The 27,499-nt window shown below is 34.8% G+C and overlaps 1 protein-coding gene across 1 annotated transcript; it reads left to right on the forward strand.

Moving 5' to 3' along the window:
* Positions 1-403: 403 nt before the first annotated feature.
* On the forward strand, positions 404-27,499 carry LOC140143731 (transitional endoplasmic reticulum ATPase-like). The gene is made up of 17 exons (XM_072165544.1): positions 404-519; positions 12,964-13,069; positions 13,379-13,551; positions 14,042-14,122; positions 14,804-14,996; positions 16,055-16,186; positions 16,944-17,046; positions 17,299-17,432; positions 17,766-17,901; positions 18,650-18,762; positions 21,438-21,602; positions 21,823-22,158; positions 22,376-22,554; positions 22,781-22,910; positions 23,364-23,522; positions 23,972-24,116; positions 24,849-27,499. Exons 1-17 carry the CDS (start codon positions 506-508, stop codon positions 24,977-24,979), a joined length of 2,430 nt encoding a protein of 809 aa, XP_072021645.1. The 5' UTR covers positions 404-505; the 3' UTR covers positions 24,980-27,499.

Here is a 27,499-nt window from a genome sequence, read left to right on the forward strand (position 1 = left end):
AAAATGTACCATATTTTTATTCATATTACGGTTAAACGAGGAAAAAGCTTTGTGATGTGCGTCAGTTTCATCGTATTACAGATCCAACAGACATACGTAATCATGAATATTCTAGAAAAATATCGTCTGCAAATTCCCCTCTTTCTCATGAGTCATACATGTCTTCATTTATTTTAGTTGCTGAAACATTTAGAAAAAAACAACCTTTAAATGTTTTTTAAAATTAAATTTGTATTATTTATAGCATAAAAAATTGTTTTTATTTGAGTATTTAAAGATAAATACGTGTTTTTAATTTGTTTTAGTGACTTATTTCATAAAAAACGTAATTAAATTTATGAATGTTTTTATGTAAACAAAATTATTACTATTTTCGCCTACTACGTCACACGTGTACCAATCAGCGATCGGCGACGGCCATTATTCAACACAAAACAGCTGAGTGGAGTGGACGTGATATTTTGTTCTCTCCGAAAATTACTAAATTACAAGAAGATTTATCACAATGGCAGATAAAGAGTAAGGAAGTATACTTGCACATATAAAAAATGGTTGTAGCTAGATTACATTTACGTATTTTGCTTGTCTTAAATCGCTTATTTATTTATCGGGTATCGTACATTTTTTTCTTCAATTTTACAAAGTCATTGTTCGTCATTGCATCAACGTCAACAATAAAACATGGAAAATGAAGTTGAGACTGAAATCCTGGCTAAAAATGTTGATGAAACCAGTTGGTTTGTCGCCAGTTTTCAAAGGTTAATCTTAAGATTAATTATCATTTATATTTTTATGTTCATTTGTTTATAGCATGATGAATTGGGAATATAGTGAAAACGATTCATTTTTGAATTTTGTAAACAAATTGTTTTTGTTTCAACATGAACACAAGATGATCATCATGATCATGGATCCATGATCAATTCATGAATTGAGGATGTAAAATTGTAACTCATGCTAGACTCGCTCGCCAGTCCTACTATACGCCGTACATAGCCGATTTCGCCAAAGGTTTGACAAACATTAAAGCGATCACAAACGTTTGCTTTAACTTAGGGGGTACTACACCCCTGCCCAATTTTGTGCCTATTTTTGCATTTTTCTCAAAAATTATATAGCATTGGTGACAAGTAAGATATGTATATTATAGGGCAAGGACTACAACTACTGCACTGGAAATTTTATTTCAGCACAGACAACAGTTGTGGAGTTACAGTCAAAATGAGGGAAAACCAATATTTGATCAATAAATCAATAACTACTTGCCTTGAGTTGCTGAATTTTCAGTGCAGTAGTTGTAGTCCTTGCCCGTATAATATACATATCTTACTTGTCACCAAATCGTTATAATTTTTGAGAAAATGCAAAAAATAGGCACAAAATTGGCCAGGGGTGTAATACCCCCTTAAACGTTTACGAAAATGTTTAACAAACGTTTGGCTTCTAAATCCGTTTATAAACAGTTTGTTGACTATATAAGGCCGTGTGTCTTAAGTTGGGAACCTTTTGCGTGACACAGACAAAATTCAAGAAATTTACGCCTTTTTTGATTCAAACGTTTGCTTCGCAAGAACTAAACATCTCACCCTAATAAAAGTATACATATTTTTGAAGCTGTTACTCCAAGGAATTCAAAAATGACATTATTTTCTTGATAGGGGTAAGGGTTAAGAAGTTACAAGTACAAATATCGGTGATTTTTCCATAAAAAAGTGTATGACTCAAAAAATTTGGTCCACTGATGAGATACATCCTAGAGTAAAATCTATGCCAGAATTGGATTATTCAAGGTAAGAGCATTCTAAATATGTATAGTTTTACAGGTATCCCTATAAAGGTAATCGTGATACATGAGGATGAAAATTACCTTCATAAAATTTGCTGTAAAAATCGTCACATTGTTATTTCAGCATAACTTGTCTAGGAAAATCATGTCCAGAGTGCTTTCTGGTTATACACACATGCTCTCTAAACATCAAAAATACAAGGCATAACTATGAGCCTGTCTAACATGCTTTAATCTTCAGTTTTTACCCATCTTGTTTATCCTAGCTGAATCAAAGCGCAGTCGCGATAATGAACACAAAATGTCTTCATGGTCTGCATTTTGAAGGACACAATAAATTGCTTTTTTCTTGCTCTGTGAAAGGTCAATGTACCAACATAATATTGTACAATATTTTGCTTTGGTACAATGGCTGGTCTTTCATCTACTTTCAAACACCCTTCTCTTAATTGTAGTCACTTGATAATTGGGTTACTCCATATGAAATCAAGGAGGCGCCCCACCTGACCCCCTCAGATTTGCTTTATATTTTAGTCATATGTTGTACCTGTAAAAATATTAAAAACCTGCAAATTTGAGGTCTGTAGCTCTTATGGATTTTCTGTGGCAGCCATTTAAAGTTGGAGTAGGGGGTCTAAATTTGGACCCAAAAGTTGCCCTTTAAATAAATTTCATCTTTGGGAGTCTGTGCCTTCATTATAAAAAGAGAGAGAGGTCTGAGACTTTGTATACACACTAACTGCATGCCCAATTTGTCAAAAAATATAAAATAAAAAAATTCTGTAATTGCGCGTTGTGTCACGGGGTCATTAAATATGCAAGAAAAAATGCAAGGTTTTGTAAACTGGCAAGTTTAACCCCCTTAAATTCACATTTTTTGTCACATTAATTATTTTTTGTTATCACTGATGCTATATATAGGATAAATACAATGCATATCCAAAAATTTAAGGTCACAACTCATTTACATTTCAACAGCGCCCTCCACGAAGATGACATTTATTGTAAATTCAACATTTTCAGGGGTTTGCCAAAAGTCGATGTGGTCCACTTTCAAAATTTATAAAACATCACTTTTATATAACTACTAGTCTTAAATTCCAACTTTGCTCAGTCCCAGTAATTGTATAGGTTGACTTCATATAAAACAACAAGCCCAAAGTTGATCATTTTCTTATGATTGCATGTAGTGCAAATGTGCCGAATTCGGAAGGCTTGAAAGTCAAATTGGCCCCAATATTGAAAATGAAATGAAATAAAAGTAAATAGGGCCAATAACTACGCATCTAGTCATTTATTTTCAATATTGTGGCCATTTTGACTTTTAAACCTTCCGACTTCGCACATTTGCAGTACATGCAATCATAAGAAAATGGTCAACTTTGGGCTTGTCGCTTTATATGAAGTCAACCTATAAAATTACTGGGATTGAGCAAAGTTGTAATTTAAGACTAGTAGTCATATAAAAGTGATGTTTTATAAATTTTGTAGGTTGACCACATCGACCTTGGGCCCGCTGAAAATGGTGAATTTGCATTAATTTTCATCTACACCAACTTTAAATGGCTACCATAGAAAATCTGTATATATTGAAAATGAAATGGAAATAAAAGTAAATAGGACCAATAACTACTCATCTAATCATTTATTTTTAATATTGTGGCCAATCTGACTTTCAAGCCTTCCGAATTCTGCACATTTGCACTACATGCAATCATTAGAAAATGGTCAACTTTGGGCTTGTTATTTTATATGAAGTCAACCTATACAATTACTGGGACTTACCAAAGTTGTAATTCAAGACTAGTAGTTATATAAAAGTGATGTTTTATAAATTTTGAAGGTGGACCACATCGACTTTGGGCCCCTGAAAATGTTGAATTTGCAATAAATTTCATCTTCGTGAGGGCGCTGTTCAAATGTAAATGAGTTGTGACCTCAATTTTTGGATATGCATTGTATTTATCCTATACATAGCATCAGTGATAACAAAAATAATTAATCTGACAAAAATGTGAATTTAGGGGCTAAACTTGCCAGTTTACAAAACATTACATTTTTTCTTGCATATTTAATGACCCCGTGACACTACGCGCAATTACACATTTTTTTATTTTTTATTTTTTGACAAATTGGGCATGCAATTAGTGTGTATACAAAGTTTCAGACCTCTCTTTCTTTTTATAAAGAAGGCACAGACTCCCAAAGATGAAATTTATTTAAAGGGCAACTTTTTGGTCCAAATTTAGACCCACCTACTCCAACTTTAAATGGCTGCCACAGAAAATCCGTAAAGAGCTACAGACCTCAAATTTGCAGGTTTTTAATATTTTTACAGGTACAACATATGACTACAATATAAAGCAAATCTGAAGGGGTCAGGTGGGACGCCTCCTTGATTTCATATGGAGTGACCCAATTATGAGTGAAATTCCATAGCCGTGGAGTTGCTGCTTCCTGGCTTGATCTGCAATCGACATTTTTAATGTATGATTATAGTCGGAATGAACAAAAGCTACTTCATTGACTGTAATAATGCCTTCTGATGCAACTTTTAAACAAGTGGTAATCATATGAATCACTTGATGATTCAATGGCAATTACTGATCCTTGGCAATAATGTTTCCCATTTCTTCAATTTCAATGACACTTTTTTGTTGGTGCTTTAGATATGTAGAAGACTTTTGATCTTTGCTGGTGTCTGATTCTGTGAATCTTACAAGCATGAAAATCAGTTTATAAACATGCCATATACAATAACATGACAGCTCTCTGACATTCAGTTATCCATCACAGTTAACAAATGCTACAGAGCGGAGCTTTCGAGTGTTTGGAACTGTTATGGGCCAATACTTTTAGTTCTTGACACTGTGTCAACTCTGTTCCTGGACTTAGATTATGATAATTAAATTATCAGTTACATTAAACAATGTTGCATTAAATATTATTAATTGCTTAACAATAACTGCATAAAAGAGAGGGAGTATAATGTTTGACCTGTAGGACAATGTAGTTTTTCAAAGTAGTTCATACAATTTCTAATGATCAGACTCGTTTTTGATGGCAAAATTATTTAAACCTTTGCTAATTAACAACTCGTTAAGTGTCATTAATCTAATAATTTAGAACATTACATGCCAACAATTTGTTTAATTCTTTATTAATTACTTGCTTCTAAAATACAGCATTAATGAGGGGTGGATATTTGACTTCTATCACAGTGGTTCAAACTCCCAACACAATTTCTGAATGTCAGAGCTTTTGTCGCATCATCGTTTTACTCTTAATTAGCAGCTCGTTAAGTGTCATTAATCTGTATAATTAAAGTAAAATTCATAAAATATTACAGCCGCACTATTAATAAGTCCATTCAAATACATCTATTAACCACACAATATTAAATTACTAAAAATTTCAAGTGGATCATAGTTGGTACCTCTTAAAATTCATTTTTCCCATAGAGATTACATTGTACCGTGTCCGAAGATCCGTGTCCGTGATCCTCCCACTTTGCACTTCGTTAACTTATTGGTCCGTAAAATTAATTAGCAATGTCGTATTACTTATCTTTTGGTATCATGTTCAAGCAGAATAAATAAGCTTTCAAATAAATGAATGTAAACTTGAAGGATTATGATGCTGTCTTCATAGTTTAATTAAAGAGAAAAGTTGACATTTTCAGTCAAAGTGTCACACCTCCCACTTTTCCAGGGTCCCAAGTCAAGACACACGGCCATAAATTGAAATGTTCAGTGTGTTTGACAAACATTGTGATCGGCAATTGTTTGACAAACATATTTTATTAGCATTGAATGTGTATTAAATAAATGTTTGGCAAACAATTAATAAATACGTTTTGTTAATAATAATTTGTAGAAATTGTTTGATAGTATAACTTTTTTAAACATTTATCTGACGTTTTGTCAAGAAAATCATTTAATAAATTGATATAATCATGATAATGATGTATATTCTTAATACATAGCGGTAAACGTAAATATTTTTGACTATAAACGTTTGGCAAAAACAGCTGTGTCACACTAGGCAGTCCACGCTTTATAATGCGTGCCGGTTCGAAATTCTGAAAATTGGTGAAAGCGTGGGGTTTAAACTTTTTGGGTAAAAAGCGTGGACTGATATAAAGCGTGGGATTAAAATAAAAAGCGTGGGGCTTCTTCCAACTTACAGTATATTTTTATTGAATGATAAAATAATCATAGTTCCAAGAAAAATCACCAAAACTTGCACACTATGTCGCAAGATAAAATTCCATTTGATGCAGGCTCGCGCTTGTTTACGTGAATCCAGTGCAATGTACACAATATCCTCCCCCCGGAAGCGCTGCCAAAACACCTACGTCATATGCAAATGTCCGATTTTCCATGACGTGTTATTTTTCTTTACATTGATCGTATATGAGTGACGTCATTAACATGCATAATTGATTGAGCGAAGCAGCACGGAAGAAGTAGGATATAGTCGCTGAACACAGCGTCGTCAAGTTTCATGACAAGAACAACATTTGAACACCATAAAAGTACAGTTATTCATTAAAATGCTTATTTTACAGTGCAGTAGTAGTTTTTCACATATAATTTGCATTGTTCACGTAATGTATCAATTAACTTATTGGAGAGAAAACATCGGACTCGCATACATGTGAAATAGGTGCAGAATTCGGCGTACTTGATACTTCGAACCAAATTGCGTGCGACTTTGTCAGTTTACAAATACGGTAGCGGAAAAAGCAAAAAGCGGTGGGGGGTCAAGAATTTTCAGTATAAAGGGTGCCTCAGTAAAAAGCGTGGGGGTCAGAAATTTTCAGTATAAAGGGTGCCTCAATAAAAAGGGTGGGGGTAAAATAAAAAGGGTGGGAGTCAAACCCCACTGCCGAGTATGTGTGTACCTATGGACTGGCTCACACCATTTTGTCTGTCTATGGGAAATATATAAATTTAACGGTTTGCGCAGGTCAGATATTCGGAAAAAAATGTCAAAATTTAATCAACGGTGTATAAAACTGGTACCCACCTTATTGTACACATTGCTAATTTAAGACTCGGTTGAAACAAAAATAAGGGTCAAATGCATTTTAGTGTCCAAAAAGGCAAAATTATCGTCAAAGATCTTCCGAATTCTGCACCCTTGCGAAAAAATTTGGTAAAAAACACCTCGTGCATAATGCATACATACTGCATATTGTTCGTCTCCGTTGAAAAATTGGATCCTCCGAAGTAAAATCCATCATGACCACTTGAAATAAGCTCCCAACTAAGCATGCAAGTCAGAAAAAATAGACCATGTCCAACAAAAAATTATAACCAAAATTACAGAAGAAATTTGAGTATCTTCAGTCATCAAAATTTTTGTTTGTTTGATGCCAGAAAGAAGTACATAAATTCGCTAAATGCGCTACGCTTAAACGGGAATAAAATATTTTCATACGCACTGCCGCTGTTTCCCTAAAATATATTAAGTACATTATACAAAAACAACATTCATATGGGGTAATGCCTTGCCGCAGCAGCTCCTCCGTGGATAGAGTGTTGTGCTGATTACACTTACAGGATAAGGCCGTATAAAATTAATGTTTTGTTTCTCGTTCCCTCCCTCCTCAATTTCTGGGATTTGTCAGATTTTTTTGTGTATATGAATAAGTTTATTAGAGAACAAGGACCACTTCCAAGTCTTTTTGTGGTACTCTAGGGGGTTTATACCTCAATCTCACATTTGAAAACTGTTGGGAAAGACCGAAAACTACAGACAATGCTGATTTTACACTGAAAAAACCCAAAAAAAACACCTCCCTCCCTCATCAATTCATGAAAATCCTCTGGACGAGAACCAAAATATTAATTTTATACGGCCTAAAGGCCTAATAGGCCTACTTTAATACCAGACCAAGACCCGACCAAGAGAGAGGTTTGGTTAACTTACCCACATTCTTAAAAAACAAAACCTATGAACCTCTTTCTGTTGAGATCTTGAAAATTTACAGGACCATCCTAGCGGCCCTAGTAGACTATGAGTCATCTATAGGCAAGCCTGGAAACAAGCAGGCGCCGAGCGATTTTTACCCTACGGTTACCGAGTTTTGACGCCTGGATCCAACCAGAATTACACGCCCAGGCGCCAGAGAAAATCTGAATTTTGCGCCCGGTATATATGTGACGTGTCATGTCAAAAGGAGACACTTTTGGGCAGGATCGTAAATGGAGAAATAGCCAAAAATCTGCCCGAGGGTGATTTTTTCACAATTTGAGTTTGTTGCGAATTTGTAATGTTATTAATGTTTAAAATATTGTCTGCCAATATCTCAATTTCCAATTTTGTACTACATAAATTACGAACTCAATATCTTCGCTTAGGAATGTCCAATTTCTTTGGGGAAAACGGCGTTGTGGAGCAAAATATCTTTATATTTAAGAAATGTAAAAACCTCAAAATTGATAACCTGCCCAAAAGTGTCTCCTTTTGACATGACACGTCACATATGACCATTATTGCTCCATTTTGACAAGTTCAGTGCTCAGGAAATGACCCAGTAAAACTTCGTCAGGCAAGCTCATTTCCACTCAAAATATTGGCCATTTCCAATGTATTTTCAACAAAATGCAGTGCCAAAATCTTATCTTTTACCTAATATTTTGCCAATTTTCCTTGATATTTGCCTTCAGGGCTCATAATTTTGGCAGTATTTTGCCTTGTTTTCTGGTTAGGTGATCACGATGATCGCGATCATGAAGGCGGCCATCTTGAATTTTACTGATGTGTTTCTAGATATTGTTTTTCCTAAAAAAAAAAAAAAAAGACAAAATAAAATAAATTAAATTAAAATAAATTAAATTAAATTAAATTAAATTAAATTAAATTAAATTAAATTAAATTAAATTAAATTAAAATATATTTAAAAAAAGATTAAAAAAATAAAATAAATTAAAAGTCTGTTCAGATAACATCTCAGGTGAGCATCGAAAGCTGTAGAAATAACAAAAATAAGCATTTTGATACTTTCAGCAAAACGACTCCTGGCTCTTTAAAAATGGCTCCTGGTTCGCTAGAAAATTACAGGACCAGGAGCCGCTTTTCCAAATGTTTGGCTCCTGGTTCAGACCGACTTATTTCCAGGCCTGTCTATAGGCATTTATCTTTCACTTCTGTAGTCCACACTTGGGCAGAACATGAAAACATAACAAATCAAGAGTAAATATATGTCAGAATTAATATCCAAAAAGTTCCCATGTTTTACTCGACTCATTTTAAAGGGGGGTAACCCTATCGGTTTAGGATATGGATTCTCTTCAAACTTACATACAATGTCAAATATTGTCCCCTTTATCAATGTATGTGAGAAAACGGGAACAATTTCAGCATAAATGTGAATAATTAGCATATTAGCAAGCCAATACACTGGTACGCGTGAATTGCATTCTGGTCAGGCATCCCCAAACAACGGCCGAGCGCATGTCCCGGTGGAAACGGGAAGTGTTCGCTTTGGCACTGAAAACCGGCTCGCCCTGTACACTTTTATACCCTCTATTCATACTGATTAATCTTAAAAAACATTACATATCACTGCGCTCATTATCATTCTTGACAAGATAGCCCATGCTGTATTTACTTCGCTTAATTATTTCTTTATTTTTAGCTATATGATGCACATTTTTCACATTTATGATTTTTCTGTTTTATTTTTTAACCAATTTTTTAATGGGGGGTGCTCTCATAATTTTTTTTCATATTCCTCGTATCATGCTTGACAATATAGGTCATGTTTCCTTATTTAATTCGCCTCTTATGTATTTTTTTGTTTTTTGTTTTATATCATTATAGCGCCATCTATAGTTTGACATTAGGGGCCTATTTAATGTATTTTTATGGGACTAATTGGTACTGGGGTAAAGTCTTCCGAATCTATTCCGATTCCATTCTATGACTACCCAAAACTCCCGTGTTGTGTAAAATGCGAACAACTGGTAGCCTGTAAAAACCGCTGTGTTTCATGATTTCTCCGGAAATACATCGACTTGGACCATCAAATTTCATGATAGTAATGAGAAAAATAGTATCTATTATGTGATACCAAAACCTCATCAACAATGAAAAAAATCGACTTAAATTGAATAAAAATTAAATTAACTTTTTTTTAAAATATTTTTTTCACTTTTTTGGTATTTGGGTCATTATTGTATTCTGGGGTCCAATGGTGTCCGGTTATGACCGACACATAATTTTCCCTGAATTTTGAAAACTGTAACAGGTATTTGACCTATTTGTAATTTTTTATACAAAACAAGTGGGTTATTACTAAAAACTTTCAAAAAAGAAATTGTTAACAGCTATTTTTAATTTTTATTACATGTAAGGCCTCGAAAATAATGGACACCACTTGTGACAAAAAAGATCATCTACATCTGGTTGCCTGTTAGGTTCATTTATATGTGACCATTGCTTATTTTTTTTGGTCTTATTGAGTGAATAGGATGTATACTAAAATTGTATTATGAAAGAAATGTTAGAGACAAAACATCTGTTAACAAAGACAGCGCTTAAGCAAAGTACATATTTTGGTGTCCGCGTTATGCGCGACGTTATGACCGACATGTAAAAATGCAAAATGTGCTATATTTTTTGAAAATGGGGTAATTTGTAAACAACAAATACTTCAAATGATATATTATGACATGTTTAAATATATGACTGACAAAATAAGTTGAATTAAAGTTAAAGCTGGATATTGTACGACAAACTGGACACCGAGTTATGACCGACACATGAAAATGAATAATATGTCATAATTTTTAAAAATTGGGTATCTGATAAACAATGAATACTTAAAACAACAGTGTGATATGTTTAGATAAATTTGCAGGTCAAATACACTTTTCAAAGTATGACATAATTACAGATAGCTTGTTATTGTCAGTCATAACTGGACACCAAATGATTTGGTGTCCAGTTATGCTGCGACACCACTGGGCACCTTAAATTCTCTCATGTGCACAAAATTGATGTTATAGAAAGTCATCCACTTATCTATTATGCCACATTTGTGCTGGCCCCACATAAAAATGGCAACTTTTAATCTAAACTGACAGAAATTGTACAAAACAGGCCCAATAATTAACTTTTGGGTCAATTTTTGACCATGTATTTTGACCAAAATGCAAATATGCTGTTTTGAAGGTTACAGCAACTTCTTATAATGTTATTTTATTTTTACATTATAAAAGCTCCTAAACCACATTTAACTTGCAACTTTTTAGCCATTTTGGCATTTATATTTTTTGTTTAGCAGGGGTTAAAACATGTTTGGTGTCCGGTTATGCGCGACATTTTAGAGTGATTTCTCCACAGTTATGTGCTTCAGTACAGATTTCTGGGCAATCATCGCTGAAAATATTTTGCAGATTTTGAAAGAGTATATAATTCCACTCAATTTAAGCTAACTTTTGACATTAATATTCAATTTTGAAATTTTGACTGTATGTTACACTATTGGACCCCAGAATACAATAATGACCCATTTTTCAATTTTTTAAAAAGATTTTGGAGTTTTGTACCCTTTGTTTTTAGGTTTGAACCCCCTGTTTTCAGACTAAAGGTGGGGTTAAGAGTCCAAATAGCTTTCACTGGACCCCCTGCTTTAACCAGGTACTGCTAACCCTAATAATGCATGTCAATGATGCCATTTTACCAATTCAGTATTAGGCCTAACATCATTGAATATTTAAAATGATGTGTGTGTCACATATCAAAAATTCATCAAGAATTGTGAATTTGTGTGCTGAAAGCAAGGGCTTATGCAGCCAGCCGTGTAGGGAGTGTTTTACACACAGGAAATTTGTAAATACACACCCGTTTTTGGCTGTATTGGCCATAGCCGGTATCACAGAGCATAATGTTACTAAATTTTGATCACTTTGCTATACAATTTTGAAATGTGTAGCAATTTTATGCCATAGACTTATACAGTGTTCTGTGTGCAAATGTAACAAAAATCAAGTAAGTGCAAGCTGATAATCTTAAATTTAAACACCCAGGTTTTTGAATTTACACACCCAAACGTTCAAATCCTACCTAAGACCTTGGCTGAATGTTTGGCATCAGTATACATGCTAAATTCAAGAACTGGATGTTGAACCACAAGGCTCTTTTTTGTTTTAAATGTAGAGCCTGGTTCACAGGATTTTGGTGTGAACCCAGAGCCAAAATGTTAAGACCATTGGGTAAATGGCTCCTGGGTGCCTTTGATTTGTTTTCATGGCCTTTTCAAAATCACAAGTCCTGACATATAGATGACATGCAGAGGCTTTATAATTCAACCCATACAATATTGACATGATGCAAGAGTATAGAATTTGGTACTTACTGACGTTAAGCCTATGGTTTTCATCATCACTATTATCCATACCAGATGTGCATGTATTGAAGAGTTCTTGAAAATTGCCAAATTTTTTTTATAGCTTTTTGAGAGAAATTCTGTAGATAGATTGTCAGTTGTTTAGAATAAAAGATTGCATTTACAATATGCCATCCAGTGCACCATGTACATGTTCATCCTACTAGCAGTATCAATCAGCATATATGATACATACATTTCAAAATATGCAAATTTAATGGTAATTGTTAACATCTGCAGGTTGAACTGTGGTTTATTGAGAATTTTATAGTTTGCATAAATATTGGCAATATGGTTTTGTTGTCAGTCAGTTCAATCATGCTGCTTGTAAATTTGTGATTTTATAAACCAGATGACCTAAAATCATTTTTGGAAAGTAAATGGTAATGTGGTATAGATGGCAAATGTTAAGAAATCTAATCAAGATTTAATCGGATATTTAGTAAGAAGAGGGGTTATGTTTTTTCCTTTACATTGTAAATGAATGTAGAATTCGGAAACCATTGTTAGACAAACGCGAGCATGTGATTCTGGGAATAGCCATTGACACGTACAAAACATACTATTTACAATATTTTGTGAAGTAGACATAAAAAAAAGTATCAAAGTAGAGCTGTCAAATTGTGTGGCTACCATGGAATTCACATGAGCAAAGTTCTAACTACTGTTGCTGCATTTAATTCTCAGTACATGTTCATTTGAAAGCAATGTATAATTATTCCACATATTGTTCTTTGATTGCTTACGATGTGTAGTGAATGTTTTATCTTTGCAGAAATGACGATTTGGGAACAGCGATATTGCGAGAAAAGGCCAAGCCTAACAGGCTTATCACAGAGGAAGCCATCAATGAAGATAACTCTGTGGTATCCCTCTCACAGGTAAAACTTAATAAATATTTGTATTATGTAAAAGCATTGTTAAAACAAATCAACAGTGCAATATGGTTATGCTATTGCTACATTAGGAAAGTAATTTTGTGGACCAATGAAGAAATTCAATAGAAAAAAAAAAATCTCTCAAATGGTTTAATTAATCCTTGTTCTAACCCAGTCAAAATCTTGGATTAGGACTGCTGTTTCGTTCTAGTCTTGCATCACATGGAATACTGATATATATTATAACCAAATGTAAACCTGATTTGTTATTCAACAGTTTCATGGCTTAATGATACCTTTTTCCTCCTCCAGGCTAAAATGGATGAGCTTCAGCTTTTCAGAGGTGACACAGTATTACTGAAGGGTAAGAAAAGGAAGGACACAGTGTGCATAGTTCTAGCGGATGATACGGTATCAGATGATAAGATTCGCATCAATCGCGTCGTCAGGAACAATCTTCGTGTTCGTCTTGGAGACATTGTCAGGTGAGCAACTAAGTTGAATCCACCTAGCTCAACATTAATGAATCGATGATATGTGGCAAATATACCTGTATGGTTTGAAGTATGTAACTTGAAGGAAAACCAGCAGATCACCAGCAGCTGTAAATAGCTAGCTGTCAATGGAAGCATGCAAGTACAAACCAATTAATTATGATCATATGTATGGATAATAGGATTCAATGTGTTGATACAAGTGTTTTGAGAAGCACCATTTCACCACATACTTCTTACTGAACATTTCCTCCTAGTTTACCACCTGAGATTGGTATCTTAGTCTTTCTTGGGTTAAAACCTAGGAGGTATAGTATCTTGTTTCATTCATACCTCAGTGGATCCCATACACTTGTAAACTGGTCCTCTGGTTTAAAGATGAAATACAGGAATTTAGCAAATTGTGTTTTAAGACATGTGCTATTATGCAGGATGGAAATATTGGACATGTTGTAAGTAACCCATTCATTTATAATTTCAGTGTACAAGCCTGCCCAGATGTCAAGTATGGTAAACGTATCCATGTCCTGCCTATTGATGACACAGTTGAAGGAATCACAGGGTAAGTACATCGTATGTAGGGTTGGGATTTTCGGGTAATTTTGTGCCCGGGTACTCGTTTATTTTTCGGGCGGGTACCGAAATATTTTTTTTTTTTGAAGTTTTTTTTTTTGAAGTTTTGTAGTGTCCCTGGACCTAGACCTAAATGCTAGGCTTTTTCATGGTTGACCTAAAAAAAAATAAAAAAAATTCAAGATGTGTTGGGGGTGTATTAAACAGTTGGTAATTCATTAGCAACCAAACATTACTCATCTTAGTTGTAGTAATGTGCATTTTCAATGAAATTGAAAAATAGAAGCTGTTGAAATGCATATTTTGGAAGGTAGTATTAATGAACACTGATAATTTGCAGTTGACGTTGATGTTTTCTATCCACATTGGCAACTTTTATTAAATTCTTAATGATACTACAGGTAAACTAAGTATTTCTTGGCCAAACTGGAACATGCGTATTACGTCCATGTAGCGTACTAAGGGTGTACACAATGTAAGGCGAGTGTATGCTTGCTTCTGTACCTCACTATCTGTGCATGTGTTTATTGCAGTGCCACTAGCGTTCATAACATTTTTGAGTTAGGCCAACAATTAATTTACCTGTAGTCTGTTGCAATCATTGACAAGGCATAGCTGCACACTTGAACTTACCTTGAAAAATCTGACTTAATTTATTTGACATTTTCAGGAATTTGTTTGAAGTCTACTTGAAGCCCTATTTCCAGGAAGCATACAGACCTGTTCGCAAAGGGGACATTTTCCTGATACGTGGTGGTATGAGAGCCGTAGAATTCAAAGTAGTGGAAACAGAACCAGGACCATACTGCATAGTTGCACCAGATACTATGATACATTGTGAGGGAGAACCAATTAAGAGAGAGGTAAGTGTGAACTGCATAGTTGGTGCATTTTTTTCTGAAATCACCTGCTTCGTTTGACGGTGGTGACCTCAAGTTGTTGCGGTTGAAGCTTTGTGTGCATAACCATGCACCAGAGTGTTGTCTAAACATACAGGAATTAACAAAAAAGTGTCTTTAGGAAAAGAGAAGCTATACATGCTCAGTTTTCAAAAATTCCACATGTGGGGACTGACTTGGCAGTGTTAGATTTTGTTTTCACTATTGGCTTTAGAGCTTCAGACAATGTTTTAAAAACATTTTTGCTTGTTTATGTATTAAGTGGAAGGGGTGCTAGTTAATATACAAGGAGATTGATAACATCTTGATGACAGTTATGTGATAGGACTGACAATTTGTCTATATTGACCTTAAATATGTCCATCAATGTCTGTTTAGTACTGCAGAGATGCCAACCCTCCCTATTTTAGAGCGAGACTCCCTGTTTTTGTAAACATTTTTGTCCATTTTAACACCCCCAATTTGACCACTTCCCTATTTCTGGCAAGTTTTGTGCCATAAAAGTCCTCCCCATTCTTACCCCAGTGAATGTTTCATAACTCTACATTCATTGGCATGATTTTGGGGAATAGTAAACCATCCCTGACACAACTGGTTTCTTTGTTGAATCGTTTCAATCATGACAGTTTGGAAGGGTATAAAACAGTGTAACTTTGGCAAGGACAGCATCTCATCATGATGCAGCGATCAGTGGGGGAAGTAAACATATGTGACCGTCTCCCACAAAATGAGCAAAAAGTTACCAGGCACTTTAGATGCAGTTCATTTTAAACAATGGCAAAATATAATAAAAAACACAGAAATTCAAGGTTTGGTGTGCTTAAAACTAGAATAATGAATTCAAATCTGGATATCTTGTTATGCTGTAAACTCTGTGCTCATTTTGTCAGAGCAGGTCACATATGGTATTGATGAAAAACCAGAAAATCTGTCGGTGCTAAGTTGAAATTCCTGCAGCCAAAAATTTTGATGAGACCAAACCTGTTTATAACATTTGATCATTTTGTGTGTACTTCTTACAGGAAGAAGAGGAATCTTTGAATGAGATTGGTTATGATGATATTGGCGGTTGCCGTAAACAGTTAGCACAGATCAAGGAAATGGTGGAACTCCCATTACGCCACCCACAACTATTCAAAGCAATTGGTGTGAAGGTGAGTTTGAATTCAAAGAGTAACCCAAATTAATTGGACTCGGAGTGTGTATGACCACCATTTTCTCTATCCTTGGACCAGACTCTATCTTGCACACATCCTTCTTAATGTTCATCAGTTGCTTAGCAAAGCCCATATTCTGTTTTTTTAAATGTATGTGCTCTCCTACTGCACCACATTCTCGTGAGCCCAAGGTGCACATGTAGCATTGTGTTTTGACTAAGATAGCAGTCACGTATGAAATACGAAAGTGAATGAATTTGGTTTTGATGAATCAAGAAAGTACTATACTGGTAGTAATTGGCATTAAAAACATTTGTGATAACATCTTTTTATGATGTGATAAGACTGTTGATTTGTTTTATATTGACCCTGAATATGTGCATTAATATGCATTTGTATTGTCTCTCCTCTCCCCCATTCTTACCCCAATGAATGTTTCATAACTCTACATTCATTGGCATGATTTTGGGGAATAATATATCATCCCTGCCACAACTGGTATCTTTGTTGGATCATTTCAATCATGACAGTTTGGAAGGGTATAAAACAGTGTAACTTTGACAAGGACAGCATCTCAAAATTGTGCAGCCAGCACTGGGGGAAATACACAGATGACCGCCCCCCATTTTTCTAACAAATTTGTAACATTTGAATTGCTAGAAATTAGCTGTCAAAATCTGGCTCCATAAAATCTGTTATATCTATAATGAACTTTTAACTTATCATGACTGTTTCCCCTTCTTCACTCCGCTAGCCACCCCGAGGTATCTTGCTGTATGGACCACCTGGTGTTGGTAAAACATTAATTGCAAGAGCAGTGGCCAATGAGACAGGAGCTTTCTTCTTCCTTATCAATGGTAAGACTATGAGGCTAATTAATGTGATCTCTGATCTGTTTTTGTTGTTTATATATTAAGTATGAACCACTTCATGGGGATACATGCTATATTACATAATAATTTTAATATTTCTCTGAAATTACTCTGTACATAGTATTTATAAACATGAAAAGTACCCATTGATGTAGTAACCTGTAGCATGGAGGTGTTATGCAATGTTTGGCATACATGTACTACAGATTAACTATTTTCTATTTTACTGTTTTCCAGGTCCTGAGATCATGAGCAAACTTGCCGGTGATTCTGAGTCAAATCTGCGTAAAGCTTTTGAAGAAGCTGAAAAGAATGCTCCCGCTATCATCTTCATTGATGAACTCGACTCAATAGCTCCAAAGAGGGAAAAGGTATGTAAGACTTTATATAATAGAAAAATAAAAGACAGTTATTGGACAGGATGAATGCAACCAAATTAAATTGGAAGGATATGATATATATTGTGTGTGAAATTACTTAAAACTGTGCAGCAGCAGGTGCTTTGTGATTCTTTACTCACTACATTTTCTCAAAAACCATTTGGTATCGTCCCAGAAAAAGAATATATTAACATGGTATTTGAAGCAGGGAGTTTTCCATGATATTACATAATACAAAAAAAGACCATCAAGTATGCAATAAACAGAAGGTTAAATCCATTGAGCACATAAGATGACAGTTATGCATTTTATCTGTTTGTTTAGACTCATGGTGAAGTGGAGCGTCGTATTGTGTCACAATTACTTACCCTTATGGATGGGTTGAAACAGAGAGCTCATGTCATTGTAATGGCAGCTACCAACAGACCAAACAGCATCGATTCAGCACTGCGTCGATTCGGTAAGTTGTCACATGTGGTTGTGTGTAAACATGAAAGGATGTCTGATGAGATTTCAAAAGTCTTCCTTCAAAATTCAATGAATTTGGTATAAATGCATCCATTCAATTCAATTGAAAGTGTTTAAGAACTTATCCATTTTATGCAGTAGCTCACCTTCAATATCATTTGTGATCCTTCCCTTCATGATTTCTTGTCTCTTTGCCTCTTTGAATTGTCTTTGCACAAAAAGATCCTCCATTTCATACCCCGATAGAGTTTATATTCCCTCTATTGGAATTTAGTTGGAGGTACAGTAATGTCCTTTCACCAGACTCTAGTCGGGCTTACAATAAGATAACGGCTTGTTTGGTATCACTTGAAAGGAGACAAGACTGTGCAAACAAACTGCAATAAATTGTTTCTCAGTTAAGTGGGTTTCCTTCTAAAACTAAGTAACATATACAATGTCAAGTTTGTCTTGATTAACCATGTACATGGGGTTGACGCAGAATATCTATGAGTATGACTGCATTTTAACATCAATATCGCAAACGGCAAATTTAATTAGAGCAGATGTTCAGAGATATTTATTATTTTCCACATAGAATTCAGTATACAACATTCATTTTTGTTTAAACTTTGAACATTAAAACTGATTATGTAAGAGTATGACCTCAGTTTGTATGTGCACAGATAATGTGATGGGTTAAACATTTAATATTGCTAATCTTACAATATTATGATTTTTGGAATTTCCCTTATACATAGGTCGTTTTGATCGTGAAATAGACATAGGCATTCCAGATGCTACTGGACGTCTTGAGATCTTAAGAATTCACACCAAGAACATGAAGCTGGGAGATGATGTAGATTTAGAACAGGTAAGTGAATACTTAGCTCTCCCTGTCTGTCTAATAATACACTACTATCAGATGCATACAGCCATCCTGTGAGGGTAAAGATGAGCTAGTCAAAGGTTCTTTATTTTTGAATGGTCTTTGTGCAATAAAGATCCTCCATTTCATACCCCGATAGAGTGTATATGCCCTCTATTGGAATTTAGTTGGAGGTACAGTAATGTCCTTTCACCAGACTCTAGTCGGGCTTACAATAAGATAACGGCTTGTTTGGTATCACTTGAAAGGAGACAAGACTGTGCAAACAAACTGCAATAAATTGTTTCTCAGTTGAGTGGGTTTCTTTCTAAAACTAAGTAACATATGGTCATTTTCACGGTAAAGGGTGTAACTTTTGATTTTTAGGGTCAAAATTTCAAACCACTTAAATATGTTTCTGTTTACTGAAATCATGCATAGAAGCAACTTAAATTCAAGTAAAATAATGTTTCAAGGCTTAAACCTTTTGATTTCTAATAAAAAAATTGACATTTGCATAACATTTTGGTTAAAATCTAAGAAAAAATGTATTTTACATAACCTCAGAAAATTTTGACATGAAAGCTGGAATACATGTGAAATTCCATTCCAAAGTAAGTCAACAGATATAAGTTAAATTTTATACCATGTTTTGCTATGTTTGTAATTGCAGTTTTGAAAATTTTAACATCAAGTGTCATTTACAATGGAAATTTCCAAACCTTAAACATATTTTTAAGTTTTAATTGGGTTCCTAAAATAATTTGAATGTCTAACTTCATGTACAAATACTACTTGATGAAAGGAACCTCCCATCCAAGTTTCACAGAAATTGGAGTTATTTTTAGAATTGGCAATTCAAGCGATTTGTGTTTCGGAGGCTTCAGTTAACAACACAGGTGATCATAAAAGTAAAATATTTAGCTAAGTACTACAAGTTGACATAAAAAAATAGGTAAAAAATATCACAATTACCAATTTTCATGCTTTGCTTCTAAGTATTGAATTTCAGTTGTGACAAAAATTAAATTATCACAGCAAGTCATTTTTTTGTTTCGTAGGCTTCATGTTAACAATTGTTAAACATTGCAGAAGTAGTTTTTTGAAAACAACAGTGTTGGGATCATCTAAGCTGTTATTTTCTTGTGTGTATTGAATCAATGATTCTATGCGGCAGATATTGTAGATTTATCACACATTAATTTTTTCACCCATTTGTTAAGTATGGTGTTTTTTGCATGTGAAGCCTCCGAAACAGGCTTTTTAAGGTATCAGTATATTTTTCAAACATTAACCATAATGTCAATTTTTTTTTTTTTTTTATGACATTCTGCACATATCAAGTAATAATTACAATGCAGATATCAGTATGAAACACACCAATTTAGATATGCATAGATGATAATTAAGTTTACTGTTGTTTCGGAGGCTTCATTTGTTTCGGAGGCTTCAATTGTTAACGGAAAGTTTGTATTGGGTCCCATTTTCAAACGGTGATATATATCTCCACGATTTAAAAACATGTGACTTGAGGATCTACTTTGCTACATTTTGATAAATAGATTGGATGAGCTCTTTTATTTATATTTGCACAAGCTTGCTGAACAGTTTGTTTCGGAGGCTTCAAAAAGTTAACGGAAAAACGGCTATTTGAAGTCAAGATTTTATAAAAATTTTAAAAGCTTGCAAATCGGCTAATTTTTGTTACCCATTTCAAGTTAAGATAACAACTGTTATAAATCAAGAAGAAGTGAAGAAATAACCAAGAATTATGAACCAAAGCTACACCCACAAAGTTTGTTAACAATTGTTAACGGAAAATGAAGCCTCGAAACGACAAATATCAAGTCCGGTTCTCAAAAATACAGGGCCGTTCACAATTAAATCTAATGTGGCAGTGTTTACTGAACATATGACTGTACTTTCAGGATAAGAAAAATTATCCATGAACTAACTGAAGAAAACACAGGGTTTTACAAAAATGTTACTGTTTTTATAGTTTTTCAAAATGGCAATATTAAGTACATTTAAGCCTGCTAAAACTGAACGCAGTAACTCCCAAAGCTGATTATGCTACCCAAGGTAGCTGCTAACTAGATGACTTATGTGGCCAAAAATTATGGAATTCTGTGGCTTTATTAGAACACTACGGATTAAAATGTTAAAAATCCAAAGTTACACCCTTTACCGTGAAAATGACCATATACAAGGTCAAGTTTGTCTGGATCAACCATGTACACAGGTATGAAATGTTGACGCAGAACATCTATGAGTACAGCCTTACAGTAGCAATCATGCAATGTGCGATATTCACAGATTGGTCAGACAAGATGTCACTTGTCAGGTTCTTGTTCTATTTCACTTTAGTTCATTTTCCCATTTTCAACCTTGTTTCTTCTATTTAACTTTTTCTCTATTATGAGGACCCTATTTCAAACTTGTTGATGTAATGTAATGATGTTGACACTTTTCAAGTCAACCACTTTGCATTAGAAGTGTACTTTACTAAGTGACATGGTTCCCGACAATTGAAACTTAAAACTTCCAGTCTTCCACATATTTTTTGTGATATCCTTTACCGACTATAGTTTTATTCTGATCGTTCAATAGCCATCAGCATATTAAATGAAGACAGTGTAGTTAGCTTATTTTGTAATTTTCGTCATTTCTATCATTTGCAGATTGCCAATGAAACCCATGGTCATGTAGGCTCTGACTTGGCTGCCCTTTGTTCAGAGGCTGCTTTGCAACAGATCCGTAAGAAGATGGATTTAATAGACCTTGATGAAGATACCATTGATGCTGAGGTTATGGACTCACTTGCTGTCAGCATGGATGACTTCAGGGTAAATCAATCAATACATAACTCTTTATCATGTTACTTGCATATTTAACTTTGGTGTGTGTGATGCAATCGATATGTCCAAATAAGAATGATTAAAATGTGGAAGATATAAGCAATGTTTCCATATGTACCTAGCTTAAATATTGATATGCATGCATGCATGTTAGCTTCCTAAACTAAAGTCTAATCAGTGCATTTATTTCATCCCGTTTGTTTTTCAGTTTGCATTAGGTAAGAGCAGTCCCAGCGCCCTTCGTGAAACTGTTGTTGAGGTACCCACAGTCACCTGGGAAGACATCGGAGGTCTGGAAAGTGTCAAGCGCGAGTTACAAGAATTGGTACAGTACCCTGTGGAACATCCCGACAAATTCCTCAAATTTGGCATGACGCCGAGTCGTGGTGTGCTTTTCTATGGACCACCAGGTTGCGGTAAGACGCTGCTGGCCAAAGCCATCGCCAATGAATGCCAGGCTAACTTCATCTCCATCAAAGGACCTGAGCTGCTGACTATGTGGTTTGGTGAATCAGAGGCTAATGTCAGAGATGTGTTTGATAAGGTAGGGTTATCTCAGATATTAGTATTCAGACAGTTGTGAATTACCAATAATAGTGGATAACAAAATGCTGTTTAATTGAATAATAAAATTATGAAAAACAAAATATTCGGCAAAATATTTTCTGAATGTTAAGCAGCATATGTATTGACAACTTGAATACTTAACCATGGTATCGGCAGCTTTAACAGCACATCACAATTTGTATTCCTGCCTGTAGGCCAGACAAGCTGCCCCATGCGTGTTGTTCTTTGATGAATTGGATTCTATAGCCAAGTCTCGAGGTGGCAACATCGGTGATGCTGGTGGTGCATCAGACAGAGTCATTAACCAAGTCCTCACAGAAATGGATGGTATGAGCTCCAAGAAGAACGTTTTCATCATTGGTGCAACAAATAGGTAAGTAGATAAACAGACCTAAACATGTATCAATTTGGGGAAAGGTATCGGCCCATATGGTCCGTAGAGAAAGCCAGTGAAGGTAATTGTAGCATCAATATTGGAAAATAAAAGGTCAAAGCAGAACTTGAAGCAACAAATGTTATTATTGTTTATGTATCAGTTGTGTGATCGTCAAACCCCAATCCTGATAATCTGAAATTTTATCTTGTATTGTACCTTACAGGCCAGATATTGTAGACCCTGCCATCCTTCGTCCAGGTCGTCTAGATCAGCTCATCTACATTCCACTACCAGATGAACTCTCCCGTATCTCAATCTTAAAGGCTAACCTCAGAAAATCACCTATATCAAAGGTAATATATGAATGAGTTAATTAACTGTAATTTTAGAAATTAAAACATGTACCTTGCACAACAGATCTTCATTTTGGCCGGAATCGCACACAAAAGAATTGGACTGCATATTTGGTAATTGTGGTTTACTTCCGGGGATATCTGTGATTTGCTAAATCAGACCTCAATTCCTAAACTTCTTACCAAGTGCAATTTAATAGCACACCTGACAGCCCGCCGTAACATTTCCAGAAATGTGATTTGTAGCACATCTGTTATTTTCAAAACTCAACCCCTGCTGAAGGACCTTGCCGAATACTAAAACAAAACCGAAATGCAGATTCTACACATTAAAAAAGCAGCCCAATTATGTGGGAGAGCCAATGTTCTACCCATTGCTGGTGGTTTTGGCTAGCAAAAACAAACTGTTAAGCTGTATAGCGATATCCATCATTTAATGCTTTATGTTTGCAGGATATTGATTTACTCTACTTGGCCAAGGTGACACATGGTTTCAGCGGTGCTGACCTGACAGAAATCTGCCAACGAGCCTGTAAGCTTGCCATCAGGGAAAGCATTGAGACAGATATCCGCAAAACAAGGGAACGACAAGCCAATCCAGACCTTGATATGGTAAGTAGTACATTCAATGTAATATTAACTTGGTGTCCCAACCATCTCAAATGACACGTTAACTAATTGTAAATACTTGACCATCCAGGATTTTAACTTTTTTTAATTACCAATTAGGTCGAGATCTTCCCAGGGCCAGCGATTATTTTGGTAGAAGAAAATTCGGGAATTGCATTCTTTGTCAGTGAAAACCTATATAAACAAGTTCAAAACTTGATCAGTTTGAAGGTCTTGTTTTCTCTTATTTAGGCGATATTCTTATAATATTAGCATATGTTTACATTGTATAAAATGCTATACAAGCTGAAATTTGTGTAGCAGGTTGTCGCATTTTGCTCCACGACACAAGTTACTTACCCTGCGTGTATTCCTGTGACTCCATTTGCAGCTATTTATATCACCTTTTGTGAAAATTAATGCTGAGTTCCATATTTCTATTCTGTATTTAGGAAACGGATGAAGACGACCCAGTACCAGAGATCTCAAGGAATCACTTTGAGGAGGCCATGAAGTTTGCTCGCCGTTCAGTCAGTGACAATGACATCAGGAAGTATGAGATGTTTGCACAAACTCTACAGCAAAGCCGTGGCTTCGTGGCAATTTCAGGTAAGCTTTTTTGTTTTTTTTGTGTTTGTGCTTTCAGTAGAGGTGAAGAAAAATCAACATACGATACCCTACAATAAAATTGGAATTTTTGCTGAAAGTGACAAGTGCTTATTTTTTTTGTTTTTTGGATTCATCATTGGTATAATCGACTTATGATGACCCACAATTAACTTTAAAAGGAATGCTTTACACAGTTAGGTTTATTTGTTTTGTGTGTATTGTATACCTTGACTGCTTACATTGGACCCAGTTTTAACCACCGTTCCTCATATTCAGAATGCAATTTGATATGTCTGATGTGCTCTCATTTGAAATGCACCGGTATCTGTCTAAAAGAAGACTTTTGTAAATACATCTACAATGTATGAATACACAGTTAAACGCAAATTAAAAGCAACAGTTTTGAAGCAACCGTATAAGTTTGCTTTTGGAAACAACTATAATCTATTCCAGCTCCAGTGACACCTCATTAATTTCACTGGACCTTTGGATGCATTGTAATATGTATTAGCATTTTACTTTGTAAATCAATATAAACGGGTTGTAATGCTAGTTTCCATGCCCCTCCAGTGAACATTATAGGACTAATCATACCCAGGCAAATATGCATGAGGTGTCACTGGATTTGGAACGGATAATAATAATGGCAATTACACTATATTGATCCTATCACCATACAATCAATTGTCACAGAACAGGCTGAATATTGTATATTCTCTTGTGTCCATAACAGATTCCCAGATCAGGGTGGTACAGGTGGTGGTACAGGCGCACCTGGAAGAGGCGGCTCTAACGAAGACTCCGATCTCTACGGTGATGGCGACGCTGGTGATGAGAATCTGTACGATTAAATTGAAAAAGAAACCTGTTATGGGTCAAGACTTAGATGCCTAACAAAGACATCATGGATGACTGATGGGTATTTAGTCGGACTACATTACAATTTATTAGCAATGTGTATGTTGATACAAAAATCTTGTTCATGTCAATTTCCAGACTACATCCAGCATAAATTATGAAGAGCTCTACATTGACACTGCTGTTTTGATGACAGTTTCAGAATGTTTTGGGGTATTCATATTTTAGATTGGGTGGAGTGTAATAAACATGGTGCAATGAGCGAGTTATTGTTTCAGTTAACAAGATTTTTGTATTTCGTTTAAATGTTATAATTGTATGAAGAACATGTCAATGAAAGGTCAAGAGGTAACATGAAAGTGTATGTGTATATGAAACATTTTAAACCAAATTGACAACTTATTTAAAAAATGATAAAAACAAAAGATGCCTGTTTGTTGAAAAAAAATTGAAACCTAGAACCGGATATCCAGGTTTAAAAAATTTATTTATGAAGTTTGTTTAGAATATGTATTTATATAGTAAGGGGTAAAACATAGGTAGCTATGGTCTTTATGTTAGAATTTTATAAGTTTCATGAAAAGAAATTACAACGCTTCTTGTCTCCATTTATGTATGTTCTTCGTTCAGCTGGGGTTGATAAACTCTGTTGGGAGAAAATTAAGAAATATAATATTTTCTATAGTTCAACTTTACTTTTGAACATACATCAGTTATTTCTGAATAAGCTATCTATAACATTAGTGTATTTGTAAATAAGGTTGAATTTCATGTCATGATCATCATTGTCCAAGACATTTTAAATGTCACCCCAGACTGAGGTAGAACTGACATTTGAGTTTAATGGCCCATGAAGATTATACAAAGTTAACTTTGTGAGTATTGGGAGCATATATTATATAATTTTAAAGTGTATCCCTTATTGACTTTATGTACAGTCATGTCAAAAGGAGGTTCCACCCCAAAGTGTGTGTTGAATATGCGGAGGTTGCGTACATGCTTCCATACACATGCTTTAATAACCATGTGCGCCATGCAATGTTTCTGGCATGTTGCTACGAAAGCGTGGAAAAGTAAAAATGCGCTCTTTGTATGTGGGGAGAACCTTGTTTTGATAGCAAGATGGAGGATCTGTGCAAAGTGTGAATTTGGCAGTTAATATGAAGCTGATTAATATGCATCATGTTGAGGGAAGGGTTTACAAGGTACTGCCATCAAAATGTAGTTGTACCTCGGATATGTTAGTTTTCAGAGAAATTTAAAATCGGTTTTCACTGTACTAAAAATGGATTGAAAATATGCAGATGAGTTTCTTAACATTTGTAAATGACAAACAATTATGAAATTGTGAAGTGTAATTAAAAATGTTATTGCAAAAATGTTATAGACATTGTTGTTGCAAAATTAAAATATCTGTTAAGAATCTCATTTATGTATTAAGATGCATGTGACAGGGTCCCGATCATATTGTATTTTATATTACACAGTTATATTATGCAATAACTGCATTTACTGTACTGCTAGCTGATGTTCATTCATGATGCTCTTCTGTGAGCAGTATATTCAAAGTGTCAGATTACCGCTCGATAACTTACCACATCCTGTAAACCTGCAAACCATAATAGTTGCATTTTGCTTGAAATCATCCTTTTGAAGATACAGCCTTTTTTGCATAAACTGTGTTGAAAATTTCATACTCAAATAATCTTTGAATACACTTGTTCATACTATAATATTCTACAGAGATTTTTTTGTTTTTGACTTTATGCCTCGTATATTTGTAATACTCATTAAAACATAGCCAAGTCTGTGAAAAGGGGTGCTTTACTCACTGCACTCAGTGTATTGAAAGTCTGAATGAGTTCTCACATGATTCTCACAAAATGAGTGGAAAATCGCCAGGAAAAATAAGAGATGTGGATCATGAAACATGCCAGAAAACAATTCTTCTTTGAAATATTGCCTTTTGAATACCAAAATATGAGAGCAATCTTGGAAAGTATTTTTAAAGCTTGCCAGAAATAACTCAAAAATGAAGATATGCATTTTTCCTCTTATTTTGTGGGCATGGGTCTCATGTTTTTAAAGGGTTATAGGCAAAGTACTATAAATTAAAGTAAAGGTTACGGAATTAAGTTTTTCTATGTATTTTGCTATCTTTTGTTCATAACAGGACCGATTGTTACCCAGCTTATGCATGCTAGATCTAATGTAGTGTAAAAGGAAAGAGGATACCTGAACTATGTGATGTCCTCAGTTTTAATGAACTGAAAAGACAAAGACAATCGTCGATTAAAGAAAATCAAGGTTTTACCATCTGTTACGCCAAAGCACATGATAATATGTATACTAGAAATATGGAGCTGAGCTCACAGGAATTTCCATCTCATTTTAAATACAGCTTATATTTGTAATCAGTTAGATATGATGGTACATGTACATATATGTGGCACAATGTCAAATGATAAGTGATGAATAAATACAACTACATCATAAAGTTGATGTGAATAGCA

This window comes from Amphiura filiformis, unplaced genomic scaffold (assembly GCF_039555335.1).
Source record: "Amphiura filiformis unplaced genomic scaffold, Afil_fr2py scaffold_26, whole genome shotgun sequence".
Classification (NCBI taxonomy): domain Eukaryota; kingdom Metazoa; phylum Echinodermata; class Ophiuroidea; order Amphilepidida; family Amphiuridae; genus Amphiura; species Amphiura filiformis.

What these genes read in the sequence shown, in the direction of transcription:
- LOC140143731 (XM_072165544.1), top strand. An exon ending in TAGCTCCAAAGAGGGAAAAG is followed by an intron (nt 17,433 to 17,765) that starts GTATGTAAGACT and finishes CTGTTTGTTTAG; the next exon opens with ACTCATGGTGAAGTGGAGCG. An exon ending in TCAGCATGGATGACTTCAGG is followed by an intron (nt 21,603 to 21,822) that starts GTAAATCAATCA and finishes TTTGTTTTTCAG; the next exon opens with TTTGCATTAGGTAAGAGCAG.